The 24,849-nt window shown below is 45.9% G+C and overlaps 1 protein-coding gene across 3 annotated transcripts in view; it reads left to right on the forward strand.

Annotated features, from left to right (window-relative positions):
• Positions 1–24,849, forward strand: part of ALAD (aminolevulinate dehydratase) — a 165,581-nt gene that overhangs the window by 80,341 nt on the left and 60,391 nt on the right. For all 3 annotated transcript variants that reach the window (XM_033960680.1, XM_033960682.1, XM_033960681.1), the window contains exon 6: positions 19,336–19,419. In XM_033960680.1, coding sequence (XP_033816571.1) covers positions 19,336–19,419 — 84 coding nt within the window. The remainder of the gene's footprint in view (positions 1–19,335; positions 19,420–24,849) is intronic.

Raw genomic sequence — 24,849 nt, forward strand, 5'->3', positions numbered from 1 at the left:
AATCAAAGCCCTGTCCAGGCAGGAGTACAAGCTGGTGGTGGAACTGCTCCAGCATTTGGGCTGGATTATCTTCAGAAAGAGCTCAGAAAGAGTCATCTGGATCCGACCCAGAGTCTGGAGTACCTGGGCATTCTCTTCAACATGACTTGCAGCCAAGTGTTTCTTCCTGAGCCACACAAACAGAAGCTCAGGAGAAAAATTCTGTCTCTTGGAAATGCAGACTCTGACTGCTTGGCATTATCTTCAGATGTTGGACTCCATGGCAGCTACACTGGAGGTTGTCCCCTGGGCTAGGACTTGAGTGTGTCCTCTTCAGGACTCCCTTCTGTTCTGGTGGTCTCCGCAGAGACATCTCTTCAAATGTAGCTCTCTTGGATAGGTGCTGCGAGGGTCAGCCTACTCTGATGGCTTCAGGATGAGCCCTTGTTGAAAGGCATTCCTCTCTGGCTCTCAAACTGGATGACTTTCAAGACTGATGCCAGCCTCTTTGGCTGCAGAGCTCATTGCGGGAATCGCTTAGTTTAGAGCCAGTGGACCCCAAATCAAGTGCAGAGGTTCATAAACCTCTGGAACTCAGAACCATTCAACTAGCCCTGAAGTCTCTAGAAAGCATCCTAGAGGGAAAAGTTGTAAGAGCTTTCTCCGACAATGCCATGGCATTGACATATGTGAACAGGCAGGGGGGGCACAAGGAGATCTGGAATCTCAGATGCTTTCTCCCAAACGTGGTGTTGGATTTCCATGTCGACTAGGAGATTTGTCTGCCTGCTTTTCAACCATGGGGTTTGCCAAACAGGACAGAGTTTTGAAGACGCCGGACATCCGCAGCCTTACTGGGTCAGACTAATGTTCCATCAAGCCTAGTATCTTGTCTTCGCGGAGGCCAAGCCAAGTCACAAGTACCTGGCAAAACTCCAAATAGTAGCAGTATTCCATTCTACCATCCCATGTCTGTCTCAACAGCAGACTATGGACTTTTCCTCCAAGGACTTGTCCAAACCTTTTTTAAAACCAGCTATATTAACTGCTCTTACCACATCCTCTGGCAACACATTCCAGAGCTTAACTATTTTCTGAGTAAAAAATTTTTTCCTCCTATTGATTTATAAAATATTACTCTGCAACTTCAAGTGTCCCCTAGTCTTTATAAATCTTGATGCAGTAAAAAATCGATCCACTTGCACCCATTCTACACCACTCAAGATTTTGTAGACTTCATATCTCCCCTCGGCCATCTCTTTTCCAAGTTGAAGAGCCCTAACCTCTTTAGTATTTCCTCATATGAGAGGAGTTCCATCCTCTTATCATCTTGGTCACTCTTATTTAAATCTTTTCAAGTGCTGCTATATCGTTTTTGAGATAAGGAGACCAAAACTGAACACAATATTCCAGGTGAGGTTGCACCATTGAGTGATATAGAGGCATTATATAACATTCTTAGTCTTGTTAACCATCCCTTTTCTAATAATTCTTAACATCCTATTTGCCTTATTGTCTCCTACCACACATGGGGCAGAAGGCTTCAACGTATTGTCTATGATGACACCCAGATCCTTTTCTTGAACACTGACCTCTAAGGTGGTCCCTAGCATCCGATAACTACCATTATGATTTGGATTATTGTTCCCAATGTGCATCACTTTGCATTTGTCCACATTAAATTTCTTCTGCCATTAGGACGTACAGTCTTCCAAATTATCTAAGGTCTTCCTGCAGTTTTTTAGTCTGCATGCGTTTTAACAACTTTGAACAGTTTAGTGTCATCTGCAAATTTAATCACCTCGCTCATAGTTCCAATTTCTAGATCATTTATAAATAAGTTAAATAGCACTGGTCCCAGCACAGATCCCTACGGCACACCACTATTCATCCTCCTCCACTGAGAAAAATGGCCATTCAAACCTACCCTCTGTTTTCTGTCCAATAACAAGTTAATCCACAATGAAACGTTGCCTCCTATCCCATGACTCTTAATTTTCTCAGGAGCCTCTTATGAGGAACTTTGTCAAAAGCCTTTTGGAAATCTAGATACACTGCATCAACCAGCTCGCCTTTATCCACATGTTTGTTCACACCTTCAAAGAAGTCGGTCAAATTGGTGAGGCAAGACCTTCCTCAACTGAATCCATGCTGACTGTCTCATTAAACAAGTTTGTCTACATGTTCCACAATTTTATTTTTTATAATTGTTTCCACTATTTTGCCTGGCACCGAGGTCAGGGTTATCTGTCTGTAATTCCCTGCAACCCCCCTGGAACCCTTTTTAAAAATAGGCGCAACATTGGCCACCCTCCAATCTTCAGGTACTACAGACGATTTTAACGACAGGTTACAGATCGCTAACTACAGATCAGCAATGTCATGTTTGAGTTCTTTCAGTACCCTGGGATGTATACCATTTGGTCCAGGTAATTTATCACTCTTTAATTTGTCAATTTGGCTTAGTACGTCTTCCAGGTTCACTGAGATTTCTTTCAATTCCTCCACCTCATCACCCTTGAAAACCATTTCTGATTCAGGTAGATTTCTTACATCTTCTTCTGTAAAGACCGAAGCAAAGAATTCATTCAGTCTCTCCTCCGTGGCTCTATACTCCCTGAGCGCACCTTTTACTCCTTGAGTTTCACACAGTGAATGGTTGGCGCTTGGAATGCTTTCCCGGAGGAGGTTGTGGCGGAGACTACTGTTCCGATTTTCAAGCGCAAGTTGGATGCACATCTTCTTGAAAATCATATTGAGGGATACGGGAAATCCGGGTCTCCTAAAAGGTGTACTTAAATGGGCCACCGCATACGCAGATCGCCGGATAAGATGGACCTCGGTCTGATCCGGTGAAGGCATTTCTTATGTTCTTATGATCATCCAAAGGTCCCACAGATTCCCTCACAGGTTTTCTGCTTTTGATATATCTAAAAAAATTGTTACTATGAGTTATCCCAGGACAAGCAGGCAGCATATTCTTGACTGATGGGTGACGGCACCGACGGAGCCCTGGTACGGACAATTTTAGAGTGATTGCACTCTAAGAACTTAGAAAGTTCTAGTTAGGCCGCACCGCGCGTGCGCCTTCCCGCCCGACGAAGGCGCGCGGTCCCCAGTTTCTTAGTTTCCGCGGAGCTAAGAAGACGCGTGTTTCCAACAGCTGTTGGAAATTTTTTTCCTTTATACTCGCCTTCCCGCTCGCATGTTATTTTTTCTTCGAGAATTGCTCTCTTTCTTGTTTTCTTTCATTTGTGTAAAAAAAAAAAAAAAAAGTCCATTTTTTTCAGTCGGCCCCGGCGGGGCCTGTTGGCACCATCGAAGCCTCGGGCTTCGATTTTGCTACGGCCGTTTTTCCCTTCATGCCCCCTTCACAGGGTTTTAAAAAGTGTCAGCGGTGTGCGCGCCCTATATCTTTATCCGACCCGCACAAGTGGTGCCTTCAGTGTCTGGGTCCGGACCATAGGGCAGAAACGTGCACCCGCTGTAGTTCTCTTCAAAAGAGAACTCTGAAAAATCGCCAAATACAGCAGCGGATTCTCTTCGGTACCACTATGGAAGTTCCACCGGCATCGACTCCTGCAACTTCCTCCAAGTCGACACCGGTGGTGTCAACACCGCAAGATCCATCGCCGGTGTCGCACCCGGTAGGTAAGCCGGCTAAGAAGCCATCCCCTACTGTTCTCGGCCCGCCAATCGAACATGCAGTGAGCCAAGTTCTGCAGACTACGCGCCGGCCCCGCAAGCGCTCCGCTCCCATTGAAGTTATTGCCTCTTCATCGGCATCGACTTCGCCTGAGCGTCGAGCTGCACCGCAGGTACCGAGCAAGAAAAAAGCGGTACCGGTGCCATCGGGACCGTCTCTGGATGAGCGTATTGCATCCATCCTACAGGTCCAGCTTAAGGAGCAATTGCAACACTTGCTCCCGGCTCTGCTGACTCCGAACCTTCCAGTGTCGGTACCTACTGAGCCTTCTGTGCCGATTGTCGACCAGCCTATTTTATCGGCATCGACGTTATCGGCACCGCAAAAATCTGCCTCTTCCGTATCTATGCCTGTTCTGTCGGCAGAGCCGAAGTCTCTTCGGCGTACTACTTACTCGGCTTCTGATCCGGTACCGTTCTCTGACACCCGTACCGCTGTACAGTCGCCAGGTATGGTATCGATGCGTTCAGGACAATCGGTACGCAAAACCAAGCATACCGAATCCTCTACTCACCTTTCTCAGGGCCATCTTCCATCGGTACGGGACCCTGATTTGTGGGATGATTCTGACGATCCCCTCGGTACTGAGGAAGATTATTCATCGGATGAGGATGTTCCATCGGTGCAGGATCCTGCTAGTAAGCCAGAGCACTCGTCCTTCACCAAGTTTCTTAAGGAGATGTCAGACACCCTTTCAATCCCCCTAGAGCACATGTGTCAAACACAAGGCCCGCGGGCCAAATCCGGCCCGCCAGGCCTTGCAATGTGGCCCGCACCGCGCTGTCAACACTGCACGCCGCTGCGTTCCATCACAATGACGCGCGGTGACATAGGAGGCTTGTGATCTCGCCGGCCGTACTTGCTATCTATCTCCCCCCATCGACCGCCCCCCCAGCTGACCCGTGACCCCCCTGGCCGACCCCCACCCCCCTTCCCCGTACCTTTCTGTAGTTGGCCGGACAGACGGGAGCCAAACCCGCCTGTCCGGCAGGCAGCCAACGACGGAATGAGGCCGGATTGGCCCATCCGTCTCAAAACTCCGCCTACTGGTGGGGCCTAAGGCGCCTGGGCCAATCAGAATAGACCCGGGAGCCTTAGGTCCCACCAGTAGGCGGAGCTTTGAGACGGATGGGCCAATCCGGCCTCATTCCGTCGTTGGCTGCCTGCCGGACAGGCGGGTTTGGCTCCGGTCTGTCCGGCCAACTACAGAAAGGTACGGGGAAGGGGGGTGGGGGTGTCGTGGGGGTCGGCCAGGGGGGTCGGAGGTTGTTGGGGGGGCGGTCGATGGGGGGAGGGGGGTTTGCGTCGAGGGCAGGAGGGCCTGGGATCCCTCCTGCCCGTAATGTAGTGCGGGGTGGGGGTAGGGGGTCGCCGTGGTCAGGAGGGTTTGGGCTCCCTCCTGGCCCGAACAACTAGCGGGGGGGGGGGGGTCGCCAGGGCCAGGAGGACTTGGGCTCCCTCCTGGCCCGATATTGTCGGGGAGTTGGGGAATCGGCGGGGCAAGAGGGCTTGAGCTCCCTCTTGCCCCGATCGTGTCGAGGGTGCCGCGGTTGGCTGGGGCAAGAGGGCTTGAGCTCCCTCTTGCCCCGATCGTGTTGGGAGTCGGGGAGTTGGCGGTCCTTCGGGGTGGGGGTGCAGGTGCGTGCGAGCGGTCCTGCTTGGGGTGAATCGGACGTCGGGGGGGGGGGGGGGAACTATGTAAAAAAAAATTTGTACAATGCGCTCACGCGTATACCGCGCAAGGGTATGCACGGTTTGTAAAAACACGTATAATGCGCGCGTTATATGCGTGAAAATACGGTATTACGCATGCGCATAGATAACAAGTCACGCGAGATTCAGGAGGCGTGACCTATAGTCCGGCATCCGATGTGGTTGTGCAGGTGGCAGAGCAGAGGAGAGAGTGAGTGTGCGGGCATAAAAAATACACAGCAGAAGCTGCCAGTTCCTGGCATAAAGTGTAGGCATAAAAATCGCAACAGAATCTGCTATCTGTACCCAGCCAGGCATTTATTGACTGACTTTTTCATTCTAACGCAGATTTCCAATAAACTACATCTTTTACTGCCAATATTGATCCCAAAATGTCCAGGAAAAGAAAAGTTGACGGTGAAGGCAGACAATTTAATGACAAATGGCAAAATGAATACATGTTTGTGCTTAGTGAGGGCAAACCAGTGTGTATATTGTGTTATGAGACAGTGTCGGTGATGAAAGAGTACAATATACGTCGTCATTTTGACACCAAACATAATGTTAAGTATGGCAAATATACTTTGGAAGAAAAGCATAAAATTGTTAAAGAACTAAAAGGCAAACTACAATCACAGCAGCAAATGTTTACAAAGGCTACAGCGAAAAATGATGCTGCAGTGAAAGCAAGCTTTATAGTGGCTGAAGAAATTGCCCGTACTTCAAGGTGTTTTTCAGAGGGTGCCTTTTTGAAGCAATGCATGCTAAAAGTGTGTGAGAAAGTATGCCCAGACCAGATACAGAGTTTTCAAACTGTCAGTTTGTCAAGAAACACCATTGCAGACAGAGTTCAAGAACTCTCAGGAAATCTATCATCACAGCTGGCCGAACAGGCATGCAGTTATCTCGCTTTTTCACTTGCTATCGATGAAAGCACAGACAACACTGATACAGCGCAGCTGTCCATCTTTATACGTGCTACGAAGACCGACCTCTCTGTCACTGAGGAACTTTTGGATGTAGCTGCCATGCATGGGACGACGACTGGTAGAGATATATTTGAGGCTGTGGAGAAATCTATAAATAATTTTAAATTACCCTGGGAAAAGTTGGTGGGGCTAACTACCGATGGCGCACCTTCAATGTGCGGAGAAAAGAAAGGCTTGGTTGGACTAATGAAGGAAAGAATGCAAAAAAGTCACTGCTACACACCCTTGATTACTTATCATTGCATTATCCACCAAGAGGCTATGTGTGGAAAAGTTCTGGACATGAATGACATAATGACCACAGTCATTAAAACTATTAACTTTATAAGGGCACGTGGCCTGAATCATCGCCAGTTCCAGCAGTTTTTACAGGAGGTGGGTGCAGAGCATGGAGACGTGCCATACCACACAGAAGTAAGATGGCTGAGCAAGAGCGCAGTCCTCAAAAGATTTTTTGAGCTCAGAGAACAAATTGCTCTTTTCATGGAAAGTAAAGGAAAGCCCTTGCCTGAACTGTCGGATCCCGCCTGGCTATGTGATTTTGCTATGATGTGTGACATATGCGAGCATCTCGCCCAACTGAATCTGAAGCTGCAGAGACGCAAACGAGTCATCACGAAGATGTCTGACATGATCACAGCATTCCAGCGTAAACTTCAACTATGGAAGTCCCAACTGGAACAGGACAATCTTGCCCACTTTCCCGTTTGTTTGAGTATCTCAACCACTATTTCTGGTACTTTTCCTTGCAGTCGGCTGGCTACCAAAGTTAGCCGTTTACTAAGTGAATTTGAGCGGCGCTTCTCTGACTTTAGAACACAGCACTCAGGCTTTGACATCTTTGCCAATCCTTTTACAGTTGATGTCAACAATGTGCCCCATCACCTTCAGATGGAGATAATCGAGCTTCAGTCTGACAGTGGCCTGAAATCAAGGTTTCAGGATGTTGAAATTGAGGACTTCTACCCTCTACTGCCCCCTGACTCAATGCCAGAGCTCCGACTTCATGCTGCCCGTATTCTATCCATGTTCGGGAGCACCTATCTTTGTGAACAGATGTTTTCAATAATGAATCTGAACAAAAACAAGCACAGATCACGCATTACCGATGACAACCTCCATGCTGTTTTGCGGGTTGCTACAGCCCAAGAAATAAAACCGAACATTGACTCATTGATACGGGGAAAACGGTGTCAGACATCTAGCCAGAAAACAAAACAATGAGCATTTTAGGTACATTCCAATATTACTGTTTTGCTTGATAGCATGTGAGTTGGTTAACAGCACTGTTAAGGAAAAGATTGTTCCACTCATTTTAAATTCACATTTCTGGTTAACATTGTCAGTTTATGACTGTTCAGTAAACCATTCGGCCCGCGATTTAGGCTGGATTTTAGATTTTGGCCCCTTCTCTGATTGAGTTCGACACCCCTGCCCTAGAGTCTGACTCTAAAAAATCCAAGGCATTTCTCGATGCTTTGGATTTTGACCAACCTCCTAAAGAATTTTTGAAGTTACCCCTCCATGACATCTTGAGGGAAACTTTTTACAAAAATTTAGAAACTCCTCTAACCATTCCAGGAGCCCCTAGGAAACTGGAATTGCTTTATAAAATGATTCCTATTCCAGGGTTTGACAAACATCAGCTTCCCCATGAATCTCTGCTGGTGGAGTCAACCCTCAAAAAATCTACAGGCTCTAGTGTGTATGCCTCTGTCCCTCCTGGCAGAGAGGGCAAGGCCATGGATAAATTTGGTAAACGCCTTTACAAAAATGCGATGTTGGCCAACCGTTCAGGTAACTATGCGTTTCACTTCTCCTTTTACCTGAAACATCTGATCTAACAGGTGGCCACTTTTCAAAAGTATATTCCTGACTGCAAGCTTCCTGCATTTCAACAATGCACTTCTAGTCTCTTGCAACTCAGGAAGTTTATGGTCCGTTCCATCTATGATACTTTTGAACTGACATCCCGAGCCACTGCTACGTCTGTAGCGATGAGACGATTGGCATGGCTTCGAGTCTCAGACCTGGATGTAAACCACCAGGACCGTCTTGCCAATGCTCCCTGCCTGGAGGATGAGCTGTTTGGAGAATCCATGGATACCACGACTCAAAAGCTTTCTGCCCATGAGACGAGGTGGGATACCTTATTGAAAAATAAGAAGAAGCCTCCTCCTCCTCGTCCATTTAGACAGCAGCCATCGTATCAGAGGCGGTTTTCTGCTCGGCCAGTTCAGCCTCATCCTCCTCAACCTCAGAGGCAACGCCAACAGCAACAACAGGCTCATCAGCAACAGCCGCCTACCATAAAGCCTGTCCCTCAAACTAAGCCGACGCAGCCCTTTTGACTCCCTTCTCCAGGGCATTGCCAGTCTTCCTCCCTCATGTCCTCTTCCACAGCCCATAGGAGGTCGACTATGCATTTTTCACTCTCGATGGGAAGTAATCACCACCGACCAGTGGGTGCTCTCGATCATAGCCCACGGCTACTCCCTCAATTTTCAGACTCCTCCGCTGTTAGGCCTGCCAAATGAGTCTGCTTCCAACAAGTCTCAGTCCCTCCTTCTCGCTCAAGAGGTTCACTCCCTCCTTCTTCTCAATGCCATCGAAGAAGTTCCTCAAGATCAGCGAGGCCAGGGATTTTACCCCCGGTACTTTCTAGTTCCCAAAAAGACCGGAGACCTCAGACCTATCTTAGATCTCGGAGATCTCAACAAATGTTTGGTCAAGGAGAAGTTCAAAATGCTCTCTCTTGCCACCCTCTACCCTCTTCTCTCTCAGGGCGACTGGCTATGCTCCCTCGATCTCAAAGAGGCTTACACACACATTCCTATCCATCTGACGTCCAGGCAATATCTACGCTTTCTCATCAACCAACATCATTATCAGTACAAGGTGTTACCCTTCGGTCTGGCCTCCTCTCCCAGGGTGTCCACCAAATGTCTGATTGTGGTAGCGGCCTATCTCTGCTCTCACAACTTTCAAGTCTTCCCTTATCTGGACGACTAGCTGATCAAGGCTCATTCACCTCAGGCGGTTCTGCTTGCCACCAATCAGACCATTCACTTCCTTCGACTGTTGGGGATCGAAATCAATCTACCCAAGTCGCACCTCATTCCGACTCAGCGACTTCAATTCATTGGAGCCATTCTGGACACTGTTCTGATGAGGGCGTTTCTTTCATCAAATTGCCTTCAAACCATCCTTCATCTCTGTCAGCAGGTGTTTCAACAGACTACCATCTCTGCAAATCACATGATGGTGCTCTTGGGGCACATGGCCTCCACAGTACATGTCACACCCTTCGCACGTCTCCACCTGCGTACTCCTCAATGGACCCTAGTGACTCAGTGGTCACAAGCGACAGATCCTTGTTCACAACACATATCTGTGACCTCGTCTCTTCGACAGTCACTTCTTTGGTGGTTGACATCTTCAAATCTATCCAGAGGTCTACTGTTCCATCTACCTCATCATCATTTTGTGATCACCACAGACGCATCCCCTTATGCCTGGGGAGCTCACCTGAACGAATTCCAAACTCAGGGGTTTTGGACTACCCAGGAAAAGAAACACCACATCAATTTCCTGGAACTCCGAGCGATGTTTTATGCCCTCAAGGCCTTTCAACATCTTCTCTCTCCTCAAGTACTTCTCATTTGCACAGACAATCAAGTTGCAATGTACTACATCAACAAACAGAGAGGGACGGGCTCTCGCCTGTTGTGTCAGGAAGCCCAACGGATTTGGTCTTGGGCGACAGCTCGTCATTTATTCCTGAAGGCTGTCTACATTCAAGGGGAGCAAAATTCCTTAGCAGACAATCTCAGCAGAATTCTCCAACCTCATGAATGGACTCTCGACCCCTTGACTCTCCAGTCCATTTTCGCTCAATGGGGCACTCCTCAAGTGGACCTTTTTGCAGCTCCTCACAATCATCAGCTGCCCCTTTTTTGCTCCAGACTCTACTCTCCTCACCGTCTGGCACCCGATGCATTTCTCCTGGATTGGACCAATCTCTTCCTATATGCATTTCCTCCTCTACCGCTCATGCTGCGGACTTTGTTCAAGCTCAAGAGGGAACAAGCCACCATGATTCTCATCGCTCCACGGTGGCCCAGGCAACATTGGTTCTCCCTTCTACTTCAACTCAGTTCCAGGGAACCCATACTTCTTCCACTGTTTCCTTCTCTGCTTACTCAGCATCAGCAGACCCTACTGCATCCCAACTTACAGTCTCTGCACCTGACAGCTTGGTATCTCTCGGGCTGACTTCGGCTCACTCACTCCTTTCTCAGCCTGTCCGTTCTATCATTGATGCTTCCAGGAAACCGGCCACGCTTCAATGTTATCAGCAGAAGTGGTCTCGGTTTTCTTCCTGGTGCCTCTTACATCACCATAATCCCATGTCTCTAGCAGTGGGACTGGTGTTGGACTATCTTCTTTCCTTATTTGACTCTGGTCTCAAATCTACTTCTATCAGAGTTCATCTTAGTGCCATAGCGGCCTTTCATGAGCCCATTCATGGAAAACCCCTCTCGGCTCATCCTTTGGTTTCTCGGTTCATGAGGGGCCTTTTCAATTTGAAACCACCTCTCAAGCCCCCTCCTGTGGTCTGGGATCTCAATGTGGTTCTCTCTGCTTTAATGAAGCCTCCTTTTGAACCTTTGGCCACAGCGCATTTCAAATTTCTCACTTGGAAAGTGGTCTTCCTAATAGCTCTCACTTCTGCCAGGAGGGTCAGTGAGCTGCATGCACTAGTGGCCGATCCACCTTTCACTGTTTTTCACCATGATAAGGTGGTCCTCCGTACACATCCAAAATTTCTCCTCAAGGTTGTATCTGACTTTCATCTTAATCAGTCCATTGTCCTACCTGTCTTTTTCCAAAGCCTCATTCTCATCCAGGTGAACAGGCTTTGTATACCTTGGACTGTAAACGTGCTTTGGCTTACTATCTTGAACGCACTAAACCTCATAGATCATCTCCTCAACTATTTTTGTCCTTTGATCCTAACAAGTTGGGTCATCCTGTCTCTAAACGCACTCTATCCAATTGGCTTGCTGCTTGCGTTTCATTCTGTTATACTCAGTCGGGCCTGACACTGGAAGGTTCTGTCACGGGCCACAAAGTTAGAGCTATGGCAGTGTCTGTAGCTTTCCTCCGTTCACTTCCATTGAGGAAATCTGCAAGGCTGCTACTTGGTCCTCAGTTCATACTTTTACATCTCATTATTGTCTGGATGCATTTTCCAGACGGGATGGACACTTCGGCCAATCTGTTTTACAAAATTTGTTTTCCTAATGGCCAACCTTCCCTCCATCCCTCTTTTTATTAGCTTGGAGGTCACCCATCAGTCAAGAATATGCTGCCTGCTTGTCCTGGGATAAAGCACAGTTACTTACCGTAACAGGTGTTATCCAGGGACAGCAGGCAGATATTCTTGCATCCCTCCCACCTCCCCGGGTTGGCTTCTTAGCTGGCTTATCCTAACTGGGGACCGCGCGCCTTCGTCGGGCGGGAAGGCACTCGCGCACACGCGGTGCGGTCTAACTAGAACTTTCTAAGTTCTTAGAGTGCAATCATTCTAAAATTGTCCGTACCGGGGCTCCATCGGTGCCGTCACCCATCAGTCAAGAATATCTGCCTGCTGTCCCTGGATAACACCTGTTACGGTAAGTAATTGTGCTTTTTTGCCTCTTTGGCAAGCTATTCTTCATATTCTTGTTTAGCTTTCTTTATCAATGCTTTGCATCTAACTTGCCAGTGCTTATATCGTCTTATTTTCTTTATTGGGATCCTTTTTCCATTCTTTAAAGGATGTTTTCTTGGCTGTAATAGCCTCTTTCACTTCACCTTTAAACCACACTGGCTCTCTTTCTCTCTTCTTTTCATTAATACATGGAATACATCTGGTATACGCTTCCACGATGGTATTTTTGAGCAACATCCACATCTGGTTTATACTTCTGACCTTTGCCACAGACCTTTTTAGCTTCTTTTTAGCTATTTTCCTCATTTTATTGTAGTCACCCTGTAAAAATTAAATGCCGCTACAGTTGAGCGATTTCTCTCCAGTTATCAGCTCAAATTTGATCATGTTATGATCACTCCTTCCCAGCTGGCCCAACACAGTTACCTCCTGTACTATGACCTGCATTCCACTAAGGACCAAATCTAAAATAGCTCCCCCTCTAGTTGGTTCTTGGATTAGTTGCTCCAAAAAGCAGTCATTTATGACGTCTAGGAATTTTACCTCTCTAGCACTCCCTGATGTAGCATTTATCCAGTCAATTTTGGAGTAGTTGAAATCGCCAAAAATATAAAGAAAAATTATGCTTTGACACTGGTGGAAGGAGGACAATCAATGGGACACTGTTACCTGGGTACAAATTATATCACAATAAGTAGATCAACTTGGAGGGGGAGTTGTGCTATATGTTAAAGAGGGAATTGACTCAAACAAAATAAATACTCTGAGCAATACAGATAAGTGTGGAATCCATATGGATAGAAATTCCATGTGGGAAGGGAAGGAATATATGGGTGGGGATTATACTACCGTCCCCCTGGCCAGAATGAATAGACAGATGAAGAAATGTTTTCACAGATCAGGAAAGCTGGCAAATTGGGTAATAGTTTAATAATGGGCGATTCCAACTACTATATTCAAATGAGCAGCATAATACAAAACCACCAAAAATATAAAGAAAAATTATACTTGACACTTTGAAAAGAAGTTACCCAGCCACATATAAACTAGAAAATAAACAAAAACTGTTAAACACTATATAGATGCTTAGCAACCACACCTAACTCGCAACAGTAGAGAAAAAAAAGACTTCAATTAAAGCTTCATGGGTCTTTTAATCCTCCCCCCCAAAAAACCCCAAAAAAACCAAAAAACTCCACATAACAGTAATGCTTCAAAATTAGTGCAAATTGTGTAAATCAGTGAAATCATTCAATCAGTTTACACAGTCCATCATGTTCTAAATCTTTTGAAGTTTAAAGTTACAGTTTGCCTGTTTTGAATTCATTATCAAACGTGGCGTAACAGGAACCAGCACTGTCCTTATTACAAAAAGTACTTAGCTGCGCTCCCAGGGTCCAGTGTTATGTTCAAAACATTTTGGCCCACTGTATTCCCTGGTCATCTTACCACTAGTACCAAAATACTCTACAGGGAATCCCCGTTTCGCTGGTCAAGCCTTTGTCAGGGGTTCAAAACAAATTAACAGTGCTCCCTCACGCTACAGCACACCATGTCTTCAACACAGTTTTTAAAAAAATGGCACTGAGGTCATTTTGAACAAAACACTGGACCCTGGGAGCACAGATAAGTACTTTCTGTAATAAGGACAGTGCTGGTTACTGTTACACCGTGTTTGATGATTGATTCAAAAGAGAAACATCAAGGTCAGACTGAAGTTTGTCAGAGATCATAGACAAACACATGGACTTCTGGAATAGTGTTCTATGGACAGATGAGTCTAAAATTGAATTATTTGGATACCAAAAAAGAGGATATGTTTGGCATACACTAAATACAGCATTCCAGTAAAAGAACCTCAAACCAAATGTGAAGCATGAAGGTAGAAATGTCATAGTTTGGGGATGCTTTGCTGCAGCAGGACCTGGCCAGCTCATCATCATAGAATCCACCATGAATTCTACCATCTATAAGAAAATTAAAGCTGAAGCGTAACTGGACCCTGCAACATGACAGTGACCCAAATCATACCAGTAAATCCACCAAGGACTGACTGAAAACTAAGAAATGGAGAGTCTTGGAGTGGCCGAGTCAAAGCCCTGATCTTAATCCCATTGAGATGCTGTGAGGTGATTTGAAATGGGCTGTACATGCAAGAAACCCCTCAAACATCTCACAGCTGAAAGAATTCTGCATTGAGAAGTAGGCCAAACTTTCCTCAGACCAATATCAGAGACTGGTAGATGGCTACAAGAAGCTTCTCGCTGCAGTTATTTCAGCCACTAGCTACTAAGGTGTAGGCCTGGGGGCCACATGCGGCCCGCCAGACACTATTTTGAGGCCCTCAGTATGTTTATCATAATCGCAAAAGTAAAATAAAACAGTTTCTTGATCATATGTCTCTTTAGCTATAAATTACAAAATTATTATTAAGACTTAGCTAAAAGGAAAGATTTATAAACTATAAAGAGTTTTTCCTCGTGCAAAATTATAATTTCTTTAATAATGTATTAACTATTTTTTCTGAGGCCCTCCAATTACCTACAAATCCAAAATGTGGCCCTGCTAAAGGTTTGAGTTTGAGACCACTGGTGTAGGGTATCTTAATTTATTCCTCAGTTAGAATGCACATTTTTGTGGATATCTTTTGTTTTATGAGTAAATCAAGGAAAATTTGTGGTATTTACCTGCAATTGTATCACTTTCTTTTCCAGAGATAAATCTATAATAATAAAATGTTAGTCGCGCATGCGCACTCTAAAGTCATGTTCCCTGATCCGTCGCGGACATGAGTGCGCATGCACGCTTATCACGCATCGGGCTTACCACCGCTGCAGCCAGCTGAGGTCTATGACGCAGCTCAGCCTCTTCAGACACCGCCGCTCCTCCTCTTCGGGCAGCAGGCTCTTCTCACGCGCCCAGCGCTGCCACTTGGAGGCCGCCGGGACAGAGCTGTGGCGCCGATCGCCTCCACCAGTCGGGCAGCCAGCCGCCGATCTCCAGTGGGCGGGATATCGGAGGAGAGGTATCGTGGCCACTCAGCGCCTCCACCGAGGAGCCCAGCAACTTTCTGCCCGGGCTCTTTAACTGACCCCGCCGCCCGGTGGCGATTCCAGCAGCGTGTGCAACAGTCTTCACACGCTGCTTCGGGACCTTCTACTGCCCTGATTTGTTCTGCCGCGTCTCTGATGATGTCATCAGAGACGCGGCAGAGCAAATAAGGGCAGTAGAAGGACCCGAAGCAGCGTGTGGAGACTGCTGCACACGCTGCTGGAATCACCAGGTTTGTAGTTGGGCCCACGGGAAGGGAAAGTGGGGTAGAGGAAACGCTAATGCTGCTGCACAGGGAACTGGTGTGGGGGGAGGGAATGCTGCTTTGGACAGACAGACAGACAGACAGAGGGAGGAAGGGAGACAGAAAGAAAAGAAGAAAGACACAGGGGCAGGGAGATACACAGAAAGACAGACAGACAAAGGGGGCCAGGGACAGAGAAAGAAAGACAGCGGGAGTTGCATCGGGGGGGGGGGGGGGGCGGGATGTGGCAGAGGGAACTTTTCCAATGGGTGCAACTGGGTGGCTGTCGGGAACCTCTGATCAGGGGCAGAGCAAGGTAAGTGTATCATAGGGATAAGAAGGAGGAGGGGGAGAAAAAGGAAGGGATGCCTACTGCTGGACAGGGGGAGAAGGAAAGAGGTGCTGATGGACAGGGGGGAGGTAAAACAAAGGGAGAAGGGCTGTTGCTGCATAAGGAGAGCAGTGAAGGGGTAGTGGTGGACACAGGGGAGGTAAAAGGAAGGGAGAATGGACAGGGGGAGCAGGCAAGGGGTGGTGATGGGCAGCCAAGGAAAAAGAAAGACAGAAAGAAAGAAAGCGGCTAAGGAGAGAGAGAGAAAGAAATAGACACACACACATATATTCTAGCACCCGTTAATGTAATGGGCTATAAGACTAGTAAATAAATAAGGATTTGACATCGATATGTGAACATTTGTTAAAAATTGAATATTTCATAGGGTGTCCTAATTTTTTCACATGACTATCTGTGTGTCTAATGATGAATCTCTTACTACAACGGCCATCCTAACTCCTCCCTTCTGAGCAGAAGCCCCTGGAGATAAATCCTCAGTGCAAGATATTGCATCTCCTGGTGGGCAGGTTCTGACTACAGGATCATTTCCTGCATCACCAGGGTGGTGATCTCCTATTAGGGAGCCTCCCTTCTCTAAGGCAGTACAGGAGCTGCCAGACTGGAGGTGGGACTTCTCTACAATGTCCCTATAGGCCTCCTCTATGTACCTCTCTGTCTCCCTCTGTCAACTTGCATCTTTTCTATCTGTTCATGCTTACCAACAAGTTTCAAGTTTATTAATTTTTAATATACCGACCATCAACTGGTATCTAGCCGGTTTACAGTAAAATGTTAAAAATTAAAGTTAAAAGATTATATTTATAAAAAGGAGTTAATAAAAGTGTACATTAAAGACATAAACAGGACAGACTTGAAAGTGATGATAAAGGGGAAAGGGAGGGGTAAAGTTACATAATTAGAAGAGGGAGAGAAAGAAGACAACCACTCCTGGCTTGGAAAACCAGTGTTTAAGTCCTCTATTGCTAGATGGATTTGCATGACCATCTCTTCGACGTACATTGCCTATGGGAAGCAGTCACCAGTGTCTCTCAAGGCACTCTCGACAAGGAGTGTCACCTCTTCCTGGGAGGAGTCTCGGGCAGTTCCTCCTGTAGAGATTTGTCAGGCTTGGGTGTACTCTGCATACTTTTTCCATAATTTTACAGAGTGGATGTGGCGGCTTGGGAGGATGCTACTTTCGTGACCTCAGTCTTGTGGAAAGTCTTTTCTGTCCCACCCTAAATGTCAGCTACTGGTTTGGTATGTCACCACACGTACAGAATCTGGAGTAGATGTAACGGAATGGAAGTTTAGGTTCTTACTGAATCTACTACTAATTCCATACGACCTGTCCTCTGTTCTATATTGCCTGCTTTTCTGCCTCTGATAATTCTGTGTTCCAGTCCTGGAGTTCTCCTGTCAGCCAGACAGTTAAACACCAAGAAGTCTGGTATGAGTAAGTATATTCCTCAGCCTCTGGCTCCCTTAATGTTCATGCCCGTTGCACACAGTAGGTTGTTTCTCTATGGTTGTTTTCTGATTCTTATGTTGAATTCTTCTAATTCTTGTATTTTGAGTTGCAGAACAGATCAGAATTGTTTATTATATGCGGGGAGATTCCCCGTTCCCCTCCTTCTTTTTATGTTTCAGTAGAGATCGATTGCTTTGGAACTTAACTGGAGGGTGCTCTGGGCTCCACTTCTATATGGGAGGTGCTCAAAATTGTAAGTATTCTCACTTCTGTCAGTTCGTGGGAATGGATTGATCACCACATGTACAGAATCCGTAGTAGATTAACAGAAAGATTATTATCCAGGTAAGAACCTAATCTTTCATTTTGCTTCAACCACCCTTTCTGTGAAGAATATTTCCATTTGTAACTTGAGAGTCTGTCTTATAGCTTTGTGCCCCAGTTAATGTTATCCATTAGGGCACACTGAAGATCATCAGTCTTCAGTTGCAGATTTCCAGTGTAGAATAAGAAATATCTAACAATGGAACCAATAAAAATATTAGCAGATTGCTCAGCAATTTCTCCTGCACAGCTAAATCTTTGTGTGCTATCGTACAGAAACTCTTCTGAATGTGCACGTATCACTTTTACTTACGAAGTTCTTTCTTGGATACAGAAGTTTATTGTTCCATGGCACTATGGGTCTGTGCATATAAGTACTGATTTATTGTATTTGTTTGATTTTTGATACTGTGTATTGTGGCTTTACTTCTGCAGTAGAGAATGACATGGTGGCTGATACCCACAGCTAGCCGCGGGTACCCCACCGAAATGGGGAGCGAGAAAATAGTAATTGCCACGGGGACAGGAACAAGGCCATTCACTGCCCCATGGAGCAGTGAATGGTCTTATCGCCGCAGTGAAGGGAACACAATGTGCGGTCACAGATCACATGATCCAGGAGCCCCCTCCTGCCTGATCACCGTGTCCTGCCATTTTCCTCCCTTCCCCTCACCTTATGTTGCAAATTTAATTGTTGTTCTCCAAGCCATTTCCTATTAGCGATCTACAAGGGGCAGGAGCGTAGGAAGATCGCTCCTGCCCCGAAAGCCCGCTAGACCATCAGGTAAGGCCGGGATGCCGGGGAGAAGCGGGGGTGGGTCAGAGCCGGATATTCGTGGTCCGGCTCTGCCCCTATCCCTCGCGAATAATGAGGGAGATGTGTATTTGAATCCTCCTCTGATGCAACCGGAAAGAGGAAGTTGCATCAGAGGAGAAGATTCAACTGAAGTAGCTGCGCGTGACTTGTTGAAAGCGTGTGTGCCGCTGGGAGAAGAACAATAAATTCGCCACATAGGGTGAGGGAGGGAAATGGCAGGATGTGGCGATTGGGCGGGAGTGGGCTGGACCACGTGATCTGTGACCGCATGTTCCCTCACAGCAGGAAGGAGGGAGTGAAAGGGAAAAAGATGCTGGGCTAAGTGGATGAAGAGGGAGACAAATATTGAGAAAGGGGAGGGCAGGCAGCTGAACCAGATGCTGGAAGCAGGGGGAGAAAGAGGGAAAGAAGCTAGATGGGGTTGGAGAGAGACACATGGTGAGGAAGAGAGGACACAGGACACAGGACACAGGAAGGTAAGAGAAACAGAGGGGAAATTATGTGCATGGGGGGGCATATGGATAGAAACATAACATATGGGGGGGGGAAATTATGTGCATAGGGGCAGAGACTTAAAGGGGGAGATACATGGGAATGGTATATGGACATGGGGGGGGGGCAATGCTGGACACAGGAGGGCGTATACAGATACAGAGGGAGATATTAGAATGAGGAAAATAGGAACACAGAAGGGAGATGGTTTGCGGGGATGGGATGGGATGGGGACCGAGCTTGTGGGGATGGGGCTGGGACTGAGCTCACGGGGATGGGATGGGAAAAGGGACCAAGCTCACGGGGACAAATTTTTCCCCCTGTGTCATTCTCTATTCTGCAGCTCAACATAGATTCCAGAAAATCACATATGTTTTCATATTCTCCTTGTATGTGTCCTCTTTTAAAGGTTCTTAGGTTCTGTTTATATCACTACGCCAAGAAAAACTCATCCAGAAGTTGGAAACATTTCTGAAGATAGAGGTGATATACCCCACATTTGTTGTGTTGTCTTTTCCAGGTATCTTGCGGGAAGATGGTACACTACAGAATGAGGCCAGTTGCCAGAGGCTAGCAGAAGTAGCTCTGGCATATGCCAAAGCAGGTGAGTGATGTACTGCTACAGCTCGTATAGTAGAAATATTTTCCAGTGCAGAAGAGACGCAAGTCTTGACAAGTGGGATAACTTCCCTTCACTCATGAGGATTGCAGAAGACATCTACATTTCAGTACAAGTTTATGATACAAGTTTTTATCCTAAATTGACACATGCTAGGGTCTAATATTAATATACATAATACAGTGGAACCTTGGTTTACGAGCATAATTCGTTCCAGAAGCATACTCGTAAACCAAATTGCTTGTATATCAAAGCAAGTTTCCCCATAGGAAGTAAGGGAAACTGCTTTGATTGGTTCCACCTCCTCCCCCCCTCCCCCCGAGGCTACCGGCACTGCTCCTTTCTCCCCCCCCTTGAGGAATCCGACGCTGTTCCAAACCCCTCCCCACGATCCGGCTTCCCCCCCCCTGCGAACCGGCATCCTCCCCCCCACTCGCGTTGCCCCCCCTCCACCGCTATCCTACTTCCCCCCCCCCAGAGCACGTCAATGACACTTCCTTTACCCGACTTGGCACCAGTGCCGGTGCCCGAAGATCCTCCCTCTTCTGGCACGGCCTGGGCTGGGTGGTGAGTTGGAGATCCTCCCTCTTCTGGTCTGTGCTGGGCTGGACTGGCTTTGAGCATTTGCGCATGCTCAAAGCCTTCTGGTCTTGCTCTCTCCGAGATTGAGAGCGAGACCAGAAGGCTTTGAGCATTAGCAAATGCTCAAAGCCAGCCCAGCCCAGACCAGAAGAGGGAGGATCTCCGACGCACCGCCCAGCCCATGCTGCGCCAGAAGAGGGAGGATCTTCGGGCACCGGCACTGGTGCCAAGACGGGGTAAAGTTAGTGTCATTGACGTGCTCGGGGGGGGGGGGGGGAAGTAGGATTGCGGTGGAGGGGGGGGCAACGTGAGCGGGGGGGATGCCGTATCGCGGGGGGGGGGGGCGCTCGTACAGCAAGGCAAGCTCGGTTTACGAGGCACCAAGTTTGCAAATGTTTTGCTCATCTTGCAAAACACTCGCAAACCAGTGCACTCGTAAACCGAGGTACCACTGTATACAGTTTACTGGTTACAATTTGCCATAGTTATCCTTACAGTGCAAGGTTTTCAGTACAAGTTTTATCTTAATTTGAAACACAGACAGTTGACAGGTTAGATTTTACAATACAAGTTTTCCTTATGTGATACATACTGGTTCTGGTATTAATATACATTTCTTTGTAGTTCATTGGTCAAGGAAAGGGGTTTAGGTGAAGAGGTACGTTTTTATTGCTTTTCTAAAGTTGAGGAGTCCTTCAAGGGATGTGATTTGCAGGGGCAGTCGATTCCAGTGGCTCGGTATGAAGTGGGAGTAGGACTGTCATTTGGTGGTTTGCAGTTGAAAGGCATAACCAGGGGTCGTTTAGAGGTGTATTTCATCCTGGGAGTGGAGGGACTGGTTCAGCACATACAGAAGAAACTTAGCTGTCACTTACAATTGGGAGCCCGGAGCCATGCAAGGATTTGAATGCTAGCATCAGGCCCTTGGAGACACAACATTTGGCTACAGGCAGTCAGTAAGCCGACACTAGAGCCTGGGAGACAGGGTTGTGGGCACAGAGCTTTTTAGAAGCCTGACTCAAGAGCAATGTAAGGAAATTCTTCTTTACGGAGAGGGTGGTGGATGCCTGGAATGCGCTCCCGATAGAGGTGGTGGAGATGAAAATGGTGACGGAGTTCAAAAAAGCATGGGATGAACGCAGGATCTAGAATCATAAAATAATAGTAAATATTGAAGAACTAAGGCCAGTACTGGGCAGATGTGCACAGTCTGTGTCTGTATATGGCCGTTTGGTGGAGGATGGGCTGGGGAGGGCTTCAATGGCTGGGATGGTGTAGATTGGCTGGAGTGAGCTTTGACGGTGAGCTAAGAAGAAAAAAAAAAAACAACCCAAAAAAACTAATTTTTAGATTGGATCAGGTTGGGCAGACTGGATGGACCATTTGGGTCTTTATCTGCCATTATCTACAATGTTTTGAACATGCTGGAGACGTCCATTCTTCGCCTTGAGACCATTGAATGGCATATTGCAGTAATCCATGCGGAGTACTAAGTTAGACTCTGAAAAGTAGTTCCTTATTTTTCTAAGTTGTCGCAGGTTTATAATGAGGAAGATACTACCTGAGAGATATGGTCGGAAAGCGACAGATTGCAATCGAGGAGTATTCCTAGACTGTACACTTGGTCTTTTGCAGTTGTAGTAGTTTCAAGTTTAATAATGTTTTTGATTAATCGCTTAATCATATTTCAAAGCGATGAACATAATAATAAAATTACAGTATTAAGGGAGTAATACAATACTTAACATAAAATTAAGTCCAGGAAGGACTATTAACAAACTTAACAAACAAGTAAATATAAGGAAAAGGGGAGTGAACTACAAAATGTTTAAAAGAGCAGAACAATCAAGGAAAAAACATAAGGCAAGGGATCTAAATATTCCATAATCATAATCAACAGACAGAGTAAATCAAAAAGAAAAAATTAATTATCGAAAGCATCTTTAAAAAGAAAGGTTTTTAAATTACTCTTAAATTTAACAAGATTGCACTCTTCTCTCAAATAGATAGGAAGAGAGTTCCAGACTTGAGGGGCCGTAACAGAAAAAATAAATTGTCGTCTTGTATTAATGATCTTAAGGGATGGAATCGTCATTCGATCGTAACGTTCGGTTAGAAGTATAAGGAATTAATAATTTAAAAATAAATGCTGGGGTTTTATAAAGTAGGGATTTGTAAGTAAACATAATTTGTATGTTATCCGGTGGGATACAGGTAGCCAGTGCGCCTTTCTAAGAAGAGGAGTTACATGATCAAATTTCCTGGTTTTTGTTATGTTTAATGGAGGTATTTTGTATAATTTGCAGTCGTCTAATTTCACTTTGAGCAATTCCCTTAAAAAAGGCGTTACAATAATCTATTTTAGATATCATCAAAGAGTGGATAAAGATGTTAAGAGATTTAGAACAGAGAAATTGTGAAAGAGAGCGGATTTGACGGAGTCTATAAAAGGATGCTTTAATGATACTACTAATATGATCGTGGAAAGTTAGTTTATTGTCTAAGATCACTCCTAAAATTTTTACGGTGTTAACTGATTGTAGGTGAATATTTTTTATAGAAATAGGGGCAATGAGTTTAGAACTATCTTTCCATGGGAAAAGCATCACATTTGTTTTATTAATATTAAGCGCCAACCTATTAGTATCCAGCCATTGATGGATTTGTTCAAGTTTTTTGTTAATTGCTATGATATCAGGAGTATTATTGGAGTCTAAAGGGTGTATGAGCTGAATATCATCAGCATAGGCAAATACATGAAAACCAATGGATTGGCACAAAGTTATCAAAGGGGCAAGAAAAATATTGAATAACAGTAGAGAAAGAATAGACCCTTGAGGAATACCATAAGAAATCAGTGAACTTTTAGAGGTTGATTCATTAAAAAGAACAGTAGAAGTACGATCTGAAAAATTTGATACAAACCAGGAATAAACTTGGTCTGTAATACCAATGGAATGAAGTCTGTCTAGTAGAAGCTGATGATCGATAGTATCAAAGGCTGCAGAAAGATCTATGGAGATTAATAAAACCTTGGAGCGGCTAGGGCACGGGCAGTGTGTCTGGGAGGGAATGCATGGATGGGAGAACATCGCAGGGGAGGAGACATAGGCATCCTGGGACTGTCTGCCAAGTCTCTTCCCTGAAGAAGCCCTTTCTGGAAACGTCAATTGCTCCTCCTAAACTTACTTGCTCCACTTCATCACTGACGCTGAAACCGTGGATTGAAGACAAAGTTTTATTTTATTTTTCTTTCCAGCTTATGATTTATCTTTAATCTTATCTATTGTTTTGCCTTTTGTCTTTGTTTTGTTCTATTTCTATCATTTAAATTTCTCCAGAATTCTACTGTTCAACGGCTCCCCCTTCTGCTTCTATTCCTTTCTCTCCTCTCTTCTACCTTCCAAAGTATTTAGATCAATGCTGTCTTGTTAAAATGTTTATTTTATTTTTATTTTTCCTCTAACTCTACTTTTCACTTCTCTATTACCCTCCAGGTACTTTAGTTAGATTGTGAGCCTTCGGGACAGTAAGGGAATTTTTCAAGTACCTTTCTTATTTCTAATCTTAATGTATATTTTCTGTAAACCGCTTAGAACCTAACGGATGTAGCGGTATATAAGAAATAAATTACATTACATTACATTACATCTAGGAAGTATTGTATAGAAGTGGACATACCAATCAATGAGTATTATGATGATTTCTAAAACCGGTTTGATTCGGATGCAAAACATTGGTTTTTTTCAACAAATTCTGAGATTTGATTAAAGATTACTTTCTCTGTCAGTTTTGCTAAAAAAGGAATATTTGCTATTGGTCTGTAATTGGATGGATTCTCTGGACTAGTTTTTTGATCTTTAATAGTAGGTCGGATGATTGATTCTTTCCAGGATTTTGGCATAACGCTTTGATGTAGACTTTCGTTAACTAATGTGAGGATGAAAGGACCAAAAATCTCAAAGTACTTTTTGAAGATAAAGGGAGGAATTAAATCAGCCTTAGTGCCCCTAATGTTAATAGATTTAATAATAGATTCAATCTCTTTAAGATTTGGTATATTAAACTGTGAACATTTAGAATATACAATGGTACCTCGGTTTACGAGTGCACCGGTTTGCGAGTGTTTTGCAAGACGAGCAAAACATTTGCAAAATCGGTGCCTCGGAAACCGAGCATGGCTCGATTTACGAGCACCCCCCCCCGCAATCCGGCACCCCCCCCCCCCCGCCACGATCCGACCCCCCCCCCCGACACGATTGGGCACCCCCCCGCCACGATTGGGCACCCCCCCGACACGATCCGACACCCCCCCCCCCGACACAATTGGGCACCCACCCGCCGCTTCTTACCCTCATCTGGGCACTCTTGAAGACCGGCCCTCGTCTGCTGGGCCTTGAGCATCTGAGCATGCTCAAGGCCCAGCAGACGAGGAGTCCGATCTTCTAGAGTGCCCAGATGATGTCGGATCATGTCGGGGGGTGCCCAATGGTGGCGGGGGGGTCGGATCATGGCGGGGGGTGCCGGTTCGAGGCAGGGGTGGGTGCCTGATCGCAGGGGGGGGCTTTCGAGGGGAGCAATGCCGGTTCTCGGGGGGGGGGGGGGGGAACGCATCAAAGCGAGTTTCCATTATTTCCTATGGGGAAACTCGCTTTGATAAACGAATATTTTGGATTACGAGCATGCTCCTGGAACGGATTATACTCGTAATCCAAGGTACTACTGTAATGGATTTATGATAGATTGTTCATGATCAATTGTAGATTGTTGATCTATTGTAAACGTTTTCCTGATTTTGTTAACTTTATCAATGAAATAGTCTGCAAGAGTTTG

Source organism: Geotrypetes seraphini, chromosome 10 (assembly GCF_902459505.1).
Source record: "Geotrypetes seraphini chromosome 10, aGeoSer1.1, whole genome shotgun sequence".
NCBI classification, from domain to species: Eukaryota; Metazoa; Chordata; class Amphibia; order Gymnophiona; family Dermophiidae; genus Geotrypetes; species Geotrypetes seraphini.